Consider the following 12,473-nt stretch of genomic DNA (forward strand, 5'->3'; position numbering starts at 1 on the left):
GGCAGGAAAGATATATTTGATTCGTTACCAATATAACGAGAGGCGTTTGTTCTTAGCTAGCTATTGAAACGTAGGAGCTGTGTCCCACGCCGAGTCGAAACGTGATCTGGTACGGATGCATGACCGAAAGCTTTCAGTTAAACAAATCCACTCAAACAACGTGGTCAGCATCCAATGTCGAACACTTAGAAAGCTATTGATTTTAGGGAATTATTTACAGCTACAATGTCACACACTCAAAATATGCTGTTTTCGACGGTAAAACATATCAAGGATATTACTTAGAAATCGGATAAAACTGAAGTTGGCCACTAGTAAGATACTGTGAAGCCTTCAGGTTTTTTATTTCATTTTGCCCTTGTTTGTGTCGTGTGTTTATATTCATCATTTCAAAGTATTTGTGACCAGGTTTTTTGACCTAATTTAGCTGTTGATGCTTGTTAACGCGAGGAAATATGTTTCTAGCTGTTTTCTTTGCTTTGAGTAGTAAGTTCATAAATATTTGAACCTTCGTTAGTTTTACTTGAGTCTGGAACCTGCATTGAGTTCGTATTTCCATGTGGCCAACCAAAAATATACGTTGGATATTTATGGATTAACGCAACAGTTGTACATGTAATTCCAAGAATTCAGGCAGCGCCTGACGAACCCAACGATAATTATGGTATGTTTTTAATTATTAATAATATTTTAAGGAAAAGTTTGTCGTTTCAAAATACATAGTCCCGAAAGCTCCCCATTTTATGTAGAGTTACTGGATCAAAAATATGGATTCGCTGAATTGCGTGTAGATCCAAAATTGTCATCTAATATCACAAAGACTTCATCATTTGTTTTGGAAATAGAAGCGAGCGACTGTGACGAACATTCTCGTACAACTTCTAGGTTTGTATACGATATTCTTTAACATTCCCTTTATTTTGGATTTTCTTATTGACATAAGTAATAAATTATGAGCTTCATTAACCTTTTCAAATCATCGGCATGACTTGGAATAATGATTTATTGTTATCTATCAACTTTCATCATTTAAATGGACCTTACAACCATGCTCCTTAATTTATGACACTACATCTAGCCTAATTTTCAAATCTATCCGTGTCTGTTCACGTTTTCAGTCAGGTTACATTATAAAAGTACTGTCAGAGTAAACACTGTATGGACGGTGAGTAATATCATCCGTTTGAGTGCATTCATTCACGATAAAGGAGTGTTTCTAGGTGAATATAAAAATTATTTTCGGTTGCCGCATTTGTGTTTCTTGAGGAAACGAGCTTTCAGCTCTCTACTGTGTGCACTTAATATGAAGTGAAGGACTTTGTGTCTCAGGAATAAGTGGTTCAACACAACGATCATTCATCGTTGTTCGAAACTGATGAGTTTGAATACTGAACGCAGCTTACGTCTAACAGAGAGGTAGGTTACTTTATAAGTCAAATAAAGATATATAATGACGCAGACAGCATTCAAGTAGTCCTTTTGCTCGCTTGCCATTTTTGGCGCATTTAAATGTGCAGTTCTTGGGTCTAGAAGTACACACATGCGGTTGAATTAATACAAACAACCTTAAAATTCAGCTTTTCCGCGATACGTTGGAATTTAAGTAAAATTAATGGTGATCACTGTCAACCTAACAGACCTTTTAATCCGATTGGTGACCCTTATGTTTAGTTTTTAAGGCCTTAAAAACTACCAGTTTGAATAAAAATCAAAGACACATACATTGGCAGTGATTTTACAGCCCTAATTCTGTAGGCTCATGTTCTTAAACCTGTAATATTTGTTAATAATCTCTCCGGTAGTCTGTCGAAAACAATTTCTGACCCGATTGAACTTTATAAATTTCTTAAACTTATCTTTAAATTCATATATGACCTAACAAATTATATATTTATATTTTCTTTCTTATGGGCCACGTTTGAAAATCCTTATGATTTGACAATTAACTTTAAATGCTGATCCCTTGCTGTTGAGTTATTATTAACAGCTTTTTATTAGGAATGTTTTCTAAACGGCGGTTATAAATTGGATGACGTAGGTTGTTACAGACTTTGAACCAACTTCCCAAAGTTATGCACGTTCTATTCATTGTTGTTATTATTATTCCATCAATAAAAGTTCTTGAACTTTTCTGCTGCTGAAAGCAAATAAGATTTTTTGTTTAAACAGTTATTTTCATGAGATTGAACTTGAAACACTCTATGAAAAAAGATGCAATGATGAAAACATGTTTAGGGAGTCAAGAACTAACGTTTTGCATTAAATTTTGCACTAACTTACGCACTTTTATTTGAACATTAGACAATTAGAAAGTGCTATGTCAAACAACATATATGTTGGTAACTCTGGTTAAGTTCTTGAGGGGTTTTAATATATTATTCTCCGTTATAATCAGACAAAAAGTTTTTAAACTGTCAAACGATTTTGCTTTAAATTAGGTGAATCCAGTTCTTAACGAATTTCTCACTGTTTTATGAATACGAAAAACTTGTCCGTCCACTAGCTCGACTTTGTAATCTTTTATTTCAAAACTGATAACATCTTACTGTATTTTCCACTGTTTTCCATGAAGTGCTGATTAGTTTAATTATTTATATGGGTGAGGTACTAACTTAGCTTATTGCAAATTTCAAAACCACTAGTATTCTATGAAGATCCTCTATTACCTTAGTCAAAGTTTCAGATTTTTCCATGAATGTTTGTAGTCCTTTATTACTTAAATACTACATGTTCTTAACATCCCATAAATAACCCAAACTATCTCAACAAACGCCACCTTAAACATACTGATAATGTTGCTAACTTTTATTTTTCTAAACTCTCGTAAATGTACTAACTGCTTTTCAGTGTATTTTTGCATCCTGTAACAATACTGATACAGAATAGTCACTCTTCATTTATGCAAAAGTTTATGCCTCAGGCTTTTAACACTTTTGAGATCGAATGACTTCTACCTACGTTTAGATTTCAATACTTGCTGGACATTAAATAAACCCCTAGGCCCCAGATAACTTCATTATAACTTTGTATTTGTTAAATGACTAACTTAGCTCAAAGACATCAATATATGGTTGTCCCAATACTCTTTTAAGTGTAACGAACCAACTTTTAACAAGTTTGATGAAAATATCATGTACTTTTAGTCTGACTTCATACACACCGTTGTAATCGCGAATCGATTTTAGCTAAACCACCCTTAAAGCCCAAAGGCACTGGATGGCCGCACTGTCCAAATATAGGGCTCTTCAGCAGGACAGATCTACGGCTCTGTGCTCAGGAATCAAACTCAGGGTTTTGGATCCTGTGCACAAGTGCTTAAACTCTAAACAATTGAGCAGTCACGCAACGACATTTATGTCTAGTTTTAATCGGTGCATGAGCGTGAGCAACCCTTCATTCGTTGCCTGTGTTGGATAACTGTCTCACGCCCAAGAAAGATTGAATTCCACTGGTCATGGATTCTCACTCGAACTTCAGGAGTTACATCCCGAGGCTAACAACTAGTAGGCGCCTGACTACTGGTAGCATAGGGGATTTTTGGAGATAGCAGAATTTTTACGCTTAAATTTACTGCTATGAAGTATCAACCTGGGACGAAATGGCCGTTCAGTGCTTCCAGTTTTTCAATAGTGGTCTGACTAAACTCACTGCTTGATTCAAGCTGTAAAAATATCACATTCTTGAACAACCCCCTCAAATCTAAGCGTCATTTAGCAGGAAAGATTATGGCCTGATAGGGTTTAACGAAGAAAGACGAATTTTCACCTTTTTCCGTTGACTACTAGAGTTCGTTTGCAACTTCAGGTAAATTAACAATGTCAGAAAATTCTGCTTATAACATTCAGCACTACAGTAAAAGACATCTCGCTGTCAGACATTTTTATGTCTGCAAGTGACAATGAGTATTGTACGTTTTGAAACCAAATATAACATCTTCGCTGAGCGTTTTGCAACTTTCGGTCTAAAAAATTGTGTCCACCATTTCTTATTTTATAAAAAGTAACCAATCAAGATTGGTATACTAAAGATGATTAAAAAAGAGATAGAGTGTCCTGTCTCATAAATGTTTTGCACGTTATTTAAATTTGACTCAGGAGTAGTATAATAAATAATATTTAACAATGAACTTACGGTTCAATGCCAAACCTTGCGTTCATTCAAATAACTGATAGTTGACTAAATACCCTAATTAATTTATTGAACAAACATAAATTAAAAATTGTTGCTTAATTATTTGAGTACGTCAGTTTAACAATGGGCTCAACTTTTCAAATTACACAGTTATACAACAACATAACTTTATCTGTTATTCAAAATCGAGTTTTTTGTTTATAAATTCACTTACACCTGTATTACTTTGAGAGATTTTTTGTAAAGTAATAGTATACTTGTTTGAGTTTGCTTGTCTTTATAGCAAACGTGTAATATTTTTGTGTGTTTTCTGATATCTTTCTTCAGTATCAAGAAGAGAAATAAATTTTGTTTGTGGCTTCAGCTGATTGATGGTTTGTACCTAAATAGGTAGTGTTCGCAAGAGCTCACCACCAATTTGAGAAAAAGTAAAAGTCATCTAAATGCAGTTAATGTCTTAGGTATTAACCTACACTTCTGAACTATTCACAGCTTTAATCTTTCCTGGGACGAAACCAAGACTTACTCATTTATATAAGCAGAATGTGATAGCTTGTCATCATGTTCAAGTGAATCCATTGACATTCTACAGCTCATCCATCTGACGTTGAAACAATGTATAGACTAATCATTTTACACTTTTTTATGATAACAAAATCTTCCATTATAATTAATACTGTCAAAACAGTATTCTTCCCTGACTCGTTCCTAAAAATTACTGCCTAAACATAAACTTAACATTCTAAAGGATACATTTATATGTTAGGATGAAATATTGAGATAAATAATGAAGCACCTAAACTCTGCTAATAAACTATTTCAAAAATATTTGCAATCTACATCGTCTGTAAATTTACCCATTAAAGTTTTTGTATGTTATAACAGATATATTCAATTGATTATAACAGGTCATCCATCTATCCAAAAGATATTATGTATTTCGCCCTTTTGTAAGTGCACCACTCAAATTGGACTTGTAGTTGTGAATTGATTCGTTATTTAAAGGGAATGATATTTGACATCCCATCAAACAACAGTTATGAACTGATAGAAGTATTTTCACTTGTGTTTTAAACATTTCGTTTCAATATCTTCGCATAAATATTTGTGTTTTAATGTAACGAAAGTGACTTCAGCTAAGGAGAAGTTACTTTGTTAGACAATAAACGCTAGTGGATTCATTAAAAGTCTCCATAATGAAGGTATGATCGTACAAATTGTTTTTCTTGTAAACGTAATGGTTAGATTTGTGGATGAATATTTTTTAAAACCAAAACTAGATGCGAATTATCTATATGCTATCTAGTTAATCAGTTTATTTGTTCTAAGGCATAGATTGATGTCAACTAAAATAGTACTGGAAAACTAAGAAGTTTGAGTGCATTTATTTATAAACTATTTTGATACTCACCAAAGATGCCATATAAATCAGCACTGGCATCACGGAATGTAAAAAAGAATTAGATAAAAAATGTGTATATGCTTTCTGTCGATATGCTCATACATATTCAGAGTATACAAAAGTTTATCTACTCAATTTTTGTATGCCTAGTATGGATTTGAGTTAACTCAAACATATTATTCAGCTCCAAACTAGATGCTGATGCTTCCAATTCTAGTCAGTTGGTTTGCAAGTTGCATCTAAAACTTATTGATATTTGTCTCTAAGTAAATAACGATGAGTTAAATGACTTTCGACTTTTAGTTTACTTTTTTCCCGTAAATTTGATGATTCTGATTGTCAAGTTGAATGAGGATTCAATGCAAAGGTTATACATATTATACACAGACTTGTGTTAATCAAGTGAATTTCGAGGGTTGTATGCTTTTTCAACTAATTCATTATATAATCATTTGATGATTTTATCTCTATAATTCCTTGTTAATATGTTTGATGACGCAGAATTTTCTCTCACATATTCTATTTATATGCAACAATTTATAAGTTTTCACTTTCATTACTCCATCATGATGATACTTATCCATCTTTACTGCGATAAGAATGTAGAATTTACAATAATTTTGATTTTCAAATATTATAGGTTGTACGCAGCTGATGAAAACTTTAAGAAACGAAACAAAATCATGTAACTCTCTTCAGTTCTTTGTTCTTGCTCTATTCAAGATAATAGGAAGTGTAAATAAACTACTGATGTCATTAGGTTCCTCTCCTACTTTAGCAATGGTTTCTTCTTTGAGATTGATAAATAACAATAATATTTTACAGAACTTGAATAATCTTTCTCAATTGATTTTTAATAATATTCGTTATAGTTTTTTTCATTTATCTGGTTTAGTCTATTTTTGTATAATAATATGTTTCATAGAAATTTTATTATATTGCGTAATAAATGAAGTTTTGTTTCTTTTTGTTTTCTGAAGGAAAAATAAGGAATCATAGATTTTTATTCTCCCTGTGAAGGATATTCATTATTCTATTGTTTTTTCCAACTAATGTTAATAATGATTTCGTCTTATCTCGAGGGTTTTTTTCTCTACGTGTATAGATTTGTGTTGTTTTGCTTCAAGAAGTCTGAACAGTTTTATGTGTCCATAAGGTGTTCAATGATTTTAGTTTAAATGGAAAATCTGTTAATTATTACATTTATCTGTTTATGAAATAACGGTTTGATGTCAACTATGTAAAATAAATCTTATGGATAATAGATTGTTGTCTAATAAATACCATGTCATTAATTTTATTGAAGTCTTTTTAGAAAAAAATGCTAAATATCCATCTCTACTTGTAATACTTGTGACTTAAGGCAATATTGAGGCAATCCTCTAAGGATGAACATATGCCAATAAGCGACTTATCAGTTTCAGTCCTAAACATCAATGGGAAAATTCAAGCAACCAATACAAAAATGAATTTATTATTATTAGCTTTATTTAATATTATATTTTTGGTACAATATTGAATTCTCAGAGCAAAGTATTTCAGCTTGTTTCCTTTTCTTATTTCCTGATCGATATTGACGATAAATATTGAGTGATCGCCTGTTAGATGTTAGCATTTCAGAAGTCGACATCTGAATAATATTCATTCCCTTCGATGTACATTGCCAGCCATCATGATGTCTCGGATTGTAAATTGTAGAGCGAAAGGTCGTAAACTTTTCACAAATGCATCTGATTATGTTATGCACTCAAAAGAAATAATGATCTGTTAAAACAAAAAAGGAAACAGATAACTTGTTGAAATATCTAGACGGCAGGAACAGGTAGCCCAGATATTCAAGCATGCCTCACTGCGCAAGCTGGTGGCTGTCAGGACTTGGTAGCTAAGTGGATAGAGCAATGGCGTTTGAAGCGAATGGTACTGGGTTCGGATCTCAGAGTAAATACTAGCACTGGAATGCAGGTATATCCCGCTGGCGGGTCCCAAATAGGACGAAACACACTCCCTGGATTCCACTGCTGACCACCATCTTTCTCTACTCATAAAGAAGTAAAAAGTCCACAATGTAATGGTCATAGATTGTTTAATTTAAAAGGACCTGACCACCAGTCCCTTCCACATTAAACAAATATAAATAAACTTATTCACATATGGAATGGTCAATTATTGCTTTTTAAGATCAGTAGTTGATAGACTAATATAAGTATTCTAACAAAACTTTATGTTTGATCATCTGAAATCATTTTACTTGTAAGCGTTGCACAACCAAAACAATGTAAATACAATTCCTAAGTTATACTATTGGTATTCAGTCACTTAAATGGGATAATTGTTCAGATGCATGATAAAAGCATTTACTTCTAGACATTATTAATCTATGAATAATAATGATAAGTAATCAGGTTGCCACATTACCTCAGGGATTTTATTTATTTGTTTGTTTGAACACATAAATATTGGTACAAAAGGGCACCGAATATATATGCGCCACACAAGTCACTTGATTTGCGTGTGGGCTATGATACTGCCCGGGTGCATAAACGGAGGCAGATGGTTTTCTTAGGAGGCCACACCTGGAGTCTTCGACCTAAAGATCTGATTCACAAGGCAGTGGAGCAACGTTAGATGTAGTTCCATGATAGCCAGTGACCAACGACTGGTTCATACGTAATTTCTTCCCTTAGGATACTGGAGCCCATGTGTACCATTGGTTTGGAATGGGGTTTTTCCAACTCCCCTAGGTGGACTTTCTGTGTCCACCAACCCGGTTAAAGTGCCAGACATTCGCTTTTCGTCTTCTCAATTTCGTAAACAATACCCCTGGTGCGAGAAGGCAGTGTGTAGGACTTCCCTGACAGAGGCTGTATACGCGTGGTCGTATGAGAGCATTACGAGAGGGAGGATTGAAATACAATGATTACATACACTATATTTTACAGATTGTTTCTGTTCTTTTAATACACTACTTTGAATATTTAAAAAAAAATAAGGACCAATTATTTTAAACTATAAATTTCCCAAACAAAATTACACTAAAAAAAGCAAATCTGTAAGTGACTATATATTATCACGTCTTATCATGATACTCATGTAAGTTATTCAATCTAGTGTTAATGTTATCAAGATTTACAACCTGAATCTGTAATAAACATGGAATGTATATATAATCACTGGTATATATATATATATATGCTCGAATATAAACGTACACATGATTGAAAAATTTACATCTTTAAATAAAATACATATTGATCCGAGTATGATCTAAAAGAATTCTCTCCTTTTTTTTCTATGTAAATCAATAAAATTTACATTTCTGTAAGATTGAATACTATTATCTCGAGATTTTTTTTGGATTACATACATAGAGGACTATGTGTATAGATACATATGTATTCACATAGTTTTCTTTTCTTTTTTTGATGCATCTGTAAATGACCTTAATTTAAGGAGTTATGATACTACATAATCAATAAATTCAATATTATATTCTGTTGTTTTTTTTCATTTTAATATAAGAAACTATTCTGGGTTTTTTGGGTTGATTGTTTACTTTATTGATTTTGTGACAAGAATAAAGAAGCTATACTATTTTGAATAGTATTGTCAGATTTCTTTGAATGCCTTTTTTGAAAGAAATTTCTTTTATATATTGGGGAAACAATATAACATTTTATCATGATACTTAAAAAAGTAGTCATGAAGTGAAACGTTTACTTTTGGAGTGAATTTATTTGTTTGTTTTTTCACTTAGATAATCAAAACGAATTCTAATATTTCTTGATTTCATGCATTGTTCTCTATTGTTTAGATTGTGTAACCTGTAAACTATAGTTCACGTTGTTCTAGTTCATTAGTTACTATATACTTTGTTTGTTTAATAGGTTTATGAATTACATTAATTGTAAAAAGACTGGATATACTAATTAAATGCTGAAATAGATGATGGATCTAAGTGCAAATTAACTTTATCAGACTAAAAAGAGAAACTAAACTATTTAAAGCAGCAATGAAATATCTATAGACTTCATTTTCTGATAAACTCAATCAAATGACCAAATGTCATTAAATCAATTAATTTTGGTTTATTGTTTATTTTTGTCCATGTATTTTTTAAAAAATATCAGTAATTTAAACACCATTTAATTGATATCAGTGTCAGATATATATATATATATATATAACATCAGATTTACAAGCGAGGATCAGACTAAAGATCCAAACCTCTTATCTCTTCTGAAGCATAAGCTGCTGACCTGAAATCTGAAGCCAACTCGATCTTGAGTTCTCCTTCCCAGATTTTACCGAATGCTATTCATTCTTTCAATGTCTCGTTCCAATTCCCGGCGCAGTGTGTTCATTAATCTACCTCTTTTCTATTTACTTTCAGGATTCCAAGTTAGGGAGTGCTTTGTGATTTAGATTGATAATTTCCATGATGTGTGTTTGATCCACATCCAGAGTCGATCCCTGATTTCCCCTTCAGCTAGAATCTCGTTTATTCTCTGTCACAGTAAACTATTGCTTATGGTATCCGGCCAACGGACGTGGAGCATCATGAGTATACAACTGTTTAAAAATATCTGTCCTTTTTGATGATGGTTGAAGTAATATTCTGAGTTTCATCTCCGTATACTAAAGCTGTCTTTGTGTTTGTATTGAAAATTCCGACTTCGGTGTTGGCTGACAGTCGTTTCGAGTATCATATGTTTTTCAACAGCAGGAATGCTTTCGTTGTCTTGCCAATACGTGACTTCACATCTGCAGCTGAACCTCCTTTTTTATGAATGTTGCTAACCAGGTACGTAAAGCTTTTCATCTCTTCCAGGGCTTCTCCATCAAGTGTGATTTGGTTTATGCTCTCTGTATTGTATTCCAGGATCTTGTTTTTTCCCTTGTGTATTTTGAGGCCTACTACTGAAGAGGCTACTCCTATACTGGCTGTATTCACTTGCATTTGTTGATGTATATGGGGTAAAAGAGTTAAATCAACCATGAAGTACAAATTGTCTAGCTAAATTCGAGCTGTCCGTTGTATTCTGTACTTCCCCTCTGATGTCAAGGTCTTCATAATCCAATCGACCACCAGAAGAAAGAGAAGGAGTGAGAGTAAGCAGCCTTGTCTGATACCGGTTTTCACTTGAGATGTATCTTTCGGCTGTCCTTCATGTATGACTCTGCAGTGTATTTTGTCGCATGAACTCCGCATGATGTTGACAATCTTCTCAGGAGCATCATAGTGTCGAAGAAGGTTCCACTAGGTTTTACTATCCTCGCTGCCAAGTGCTTCCTCATAGTCAAGGGATTTGACGTATATTGGTGTGTTCCATTCAATTAATCATTTGAACATGATGAAGAATTTTGAGATTGGGTAGGTACATGATTGATTTATATGAAATTTAGCTTATTAATCTCCAAATTAAACCGTTTGTAAATTCTGATGAAATACGTGGATCTTGACGCCGTAACATCTAGAAGCAGCGTTTCCTTGGGATTAAGACTCTTCACCTGGATGAACTTGTAACGTGTTGTTGACCTACACACCTTGACTCGGACCAAGTACCTTCACCTTAAATGCAACTGAGTTATTGGCTGAGTTACTGGGTTCAGACAACCACTAAATTATTCAGTGTATTGTTTTTTCTCATTATACTTGAAGCCAACAAAGATTTTTTCTCTTGTTTGACACACTATGCAGAAAGAATGTTTGTTGAATCTGACTCACTCAGTGTATAAATGAAACATATACGTTCGTTGCTCTCAGATAGCTATATGGTGCTTTATCAATTAATTGTCTACTTAGAAGTTGTCTAAAATGTTTGGTCCACTTGGTTTTGAATATCACACTTCCTTTTCTTCTTTTCGGCCCTTGAGTCCGGGATCAACATAAGCCATCATTATTTTCTATATGTATTAAAACTTACTTATCAACATAACATAACCATGTTTTTATGCTGTGATCATTACTGCACTGATATATTTTCCCATTTTTAACAGAGAATCCTAATGTTTGGATCTAGTCGTTCTTGAAAGAAAATTGTTTTTTTTTCGGGAGATACTTAAATTATATTAGAATCGTCGGACATAGTTATAAAACAATCCTACTATACCTTATTAAAAAAACAGCGTTTAACGATAAAATCCTAATTGTTATCCCTTGATCATTTTGTTTTAGATATTAACAACAAACCAACTAAAAAGAGTATGGTAATTCGGAATAAACAGTTATATTTGGATTAAACCAAGTCTTGGACATATGGTATTAAGCAACTTTTGTCTACTACTTTGGGTTATTTTAAGTGTGACTGGAAGTATGTAGTCATTCAGGAATATCAATTTACTACGAAGACCAACATTTAGGAATTGAATAGATTTTGAAAATGAACAATTATTTTAAAGATGTTGTACAAGTTTTCGTATGTAAATTACTTTCAGTAATTAGGATCACAAATTAGATAGTTTTTGATCGGAAAAGTGGTTCGAACTGCTAGAATATTGACTGAAATCGCGGTATTTACTAACTCTAATGTTTATCACTAAATGATTATTAAAACAGACTCCAAGTAAAATGCTACACTACACGTATAAATTAAGCACATACAAGTAGAGATAACTGCTTATTCGGCCAATGTTAAGCCACCATTGACAGCCTGTAAGCATTTAACAGCCGTTTCATCCTAGTATAGAACTCCTCAGCGATGCGCATCCACTATCCCACACACGGGACTCAAACCCAAGACCTTCGGTCTCGCACGAACGCTTAGCCTGTAGACCACTGAGCCGTTATCCAACGGTATTAATGTCTAACTTCAACCAATCCATGATATTGCGCGACCATCCTCCGCTGTCTCAGGTGAGTAATTGCCTCACACCTGACACGACTGAACTCCAGTGGTCACGGCTTCTCACTAAGACTCTAAGAATTACCTCTCAAACTATT

At 33.4% G+C, this 12,473-nt stretch overlaps 1 protein-coding gene across 2 annotated transcripts in view; it reads left to right on the forward strand.

Moving 5' to 3' along the window:
* Positions 1-415: 415 nt before the first annotated feature.
* Positions 416-12,473, forward strand: part of Smp_045360.3 (hypothetical protein) — a gene marked incomplete at both ends in the record, with an annotated part of 67,749 nt that continues 55,691 nt past the window's right edge. Inside the window, 3 exons of one of the 2 annotated variants that reach the window (XM_018795671.1) lie at positions 416-486; positions 518-664; positions 696-885. In XM_018795671.1, the coding sequence (XP_018649961.1) occupies positions 456-486; positions 518-664; positions 696-885 (368 nt within the window). The remainder of the gene's footprint in view (positions 487-517; positions 665-695; positions 886-12,473) is intronic. The other variant, XM_018795672.1, reaches the window with a different exon arrangement.

Source organism: Schistosoma mansoni, chromosome 2 (genome assembly GCF_000237925.1).
Source record: "Schistosoma mansoni strain Puerto Rico chromosome 2, complete genome".
In the NCBI taxonomy this organism is placed as follows: Eukaryota; Metazoa; Platyhelminthes; class Trematoda; order Strigeidida; family Schistosomatidae; genus Schistosoma; species Schistosoma mansoni.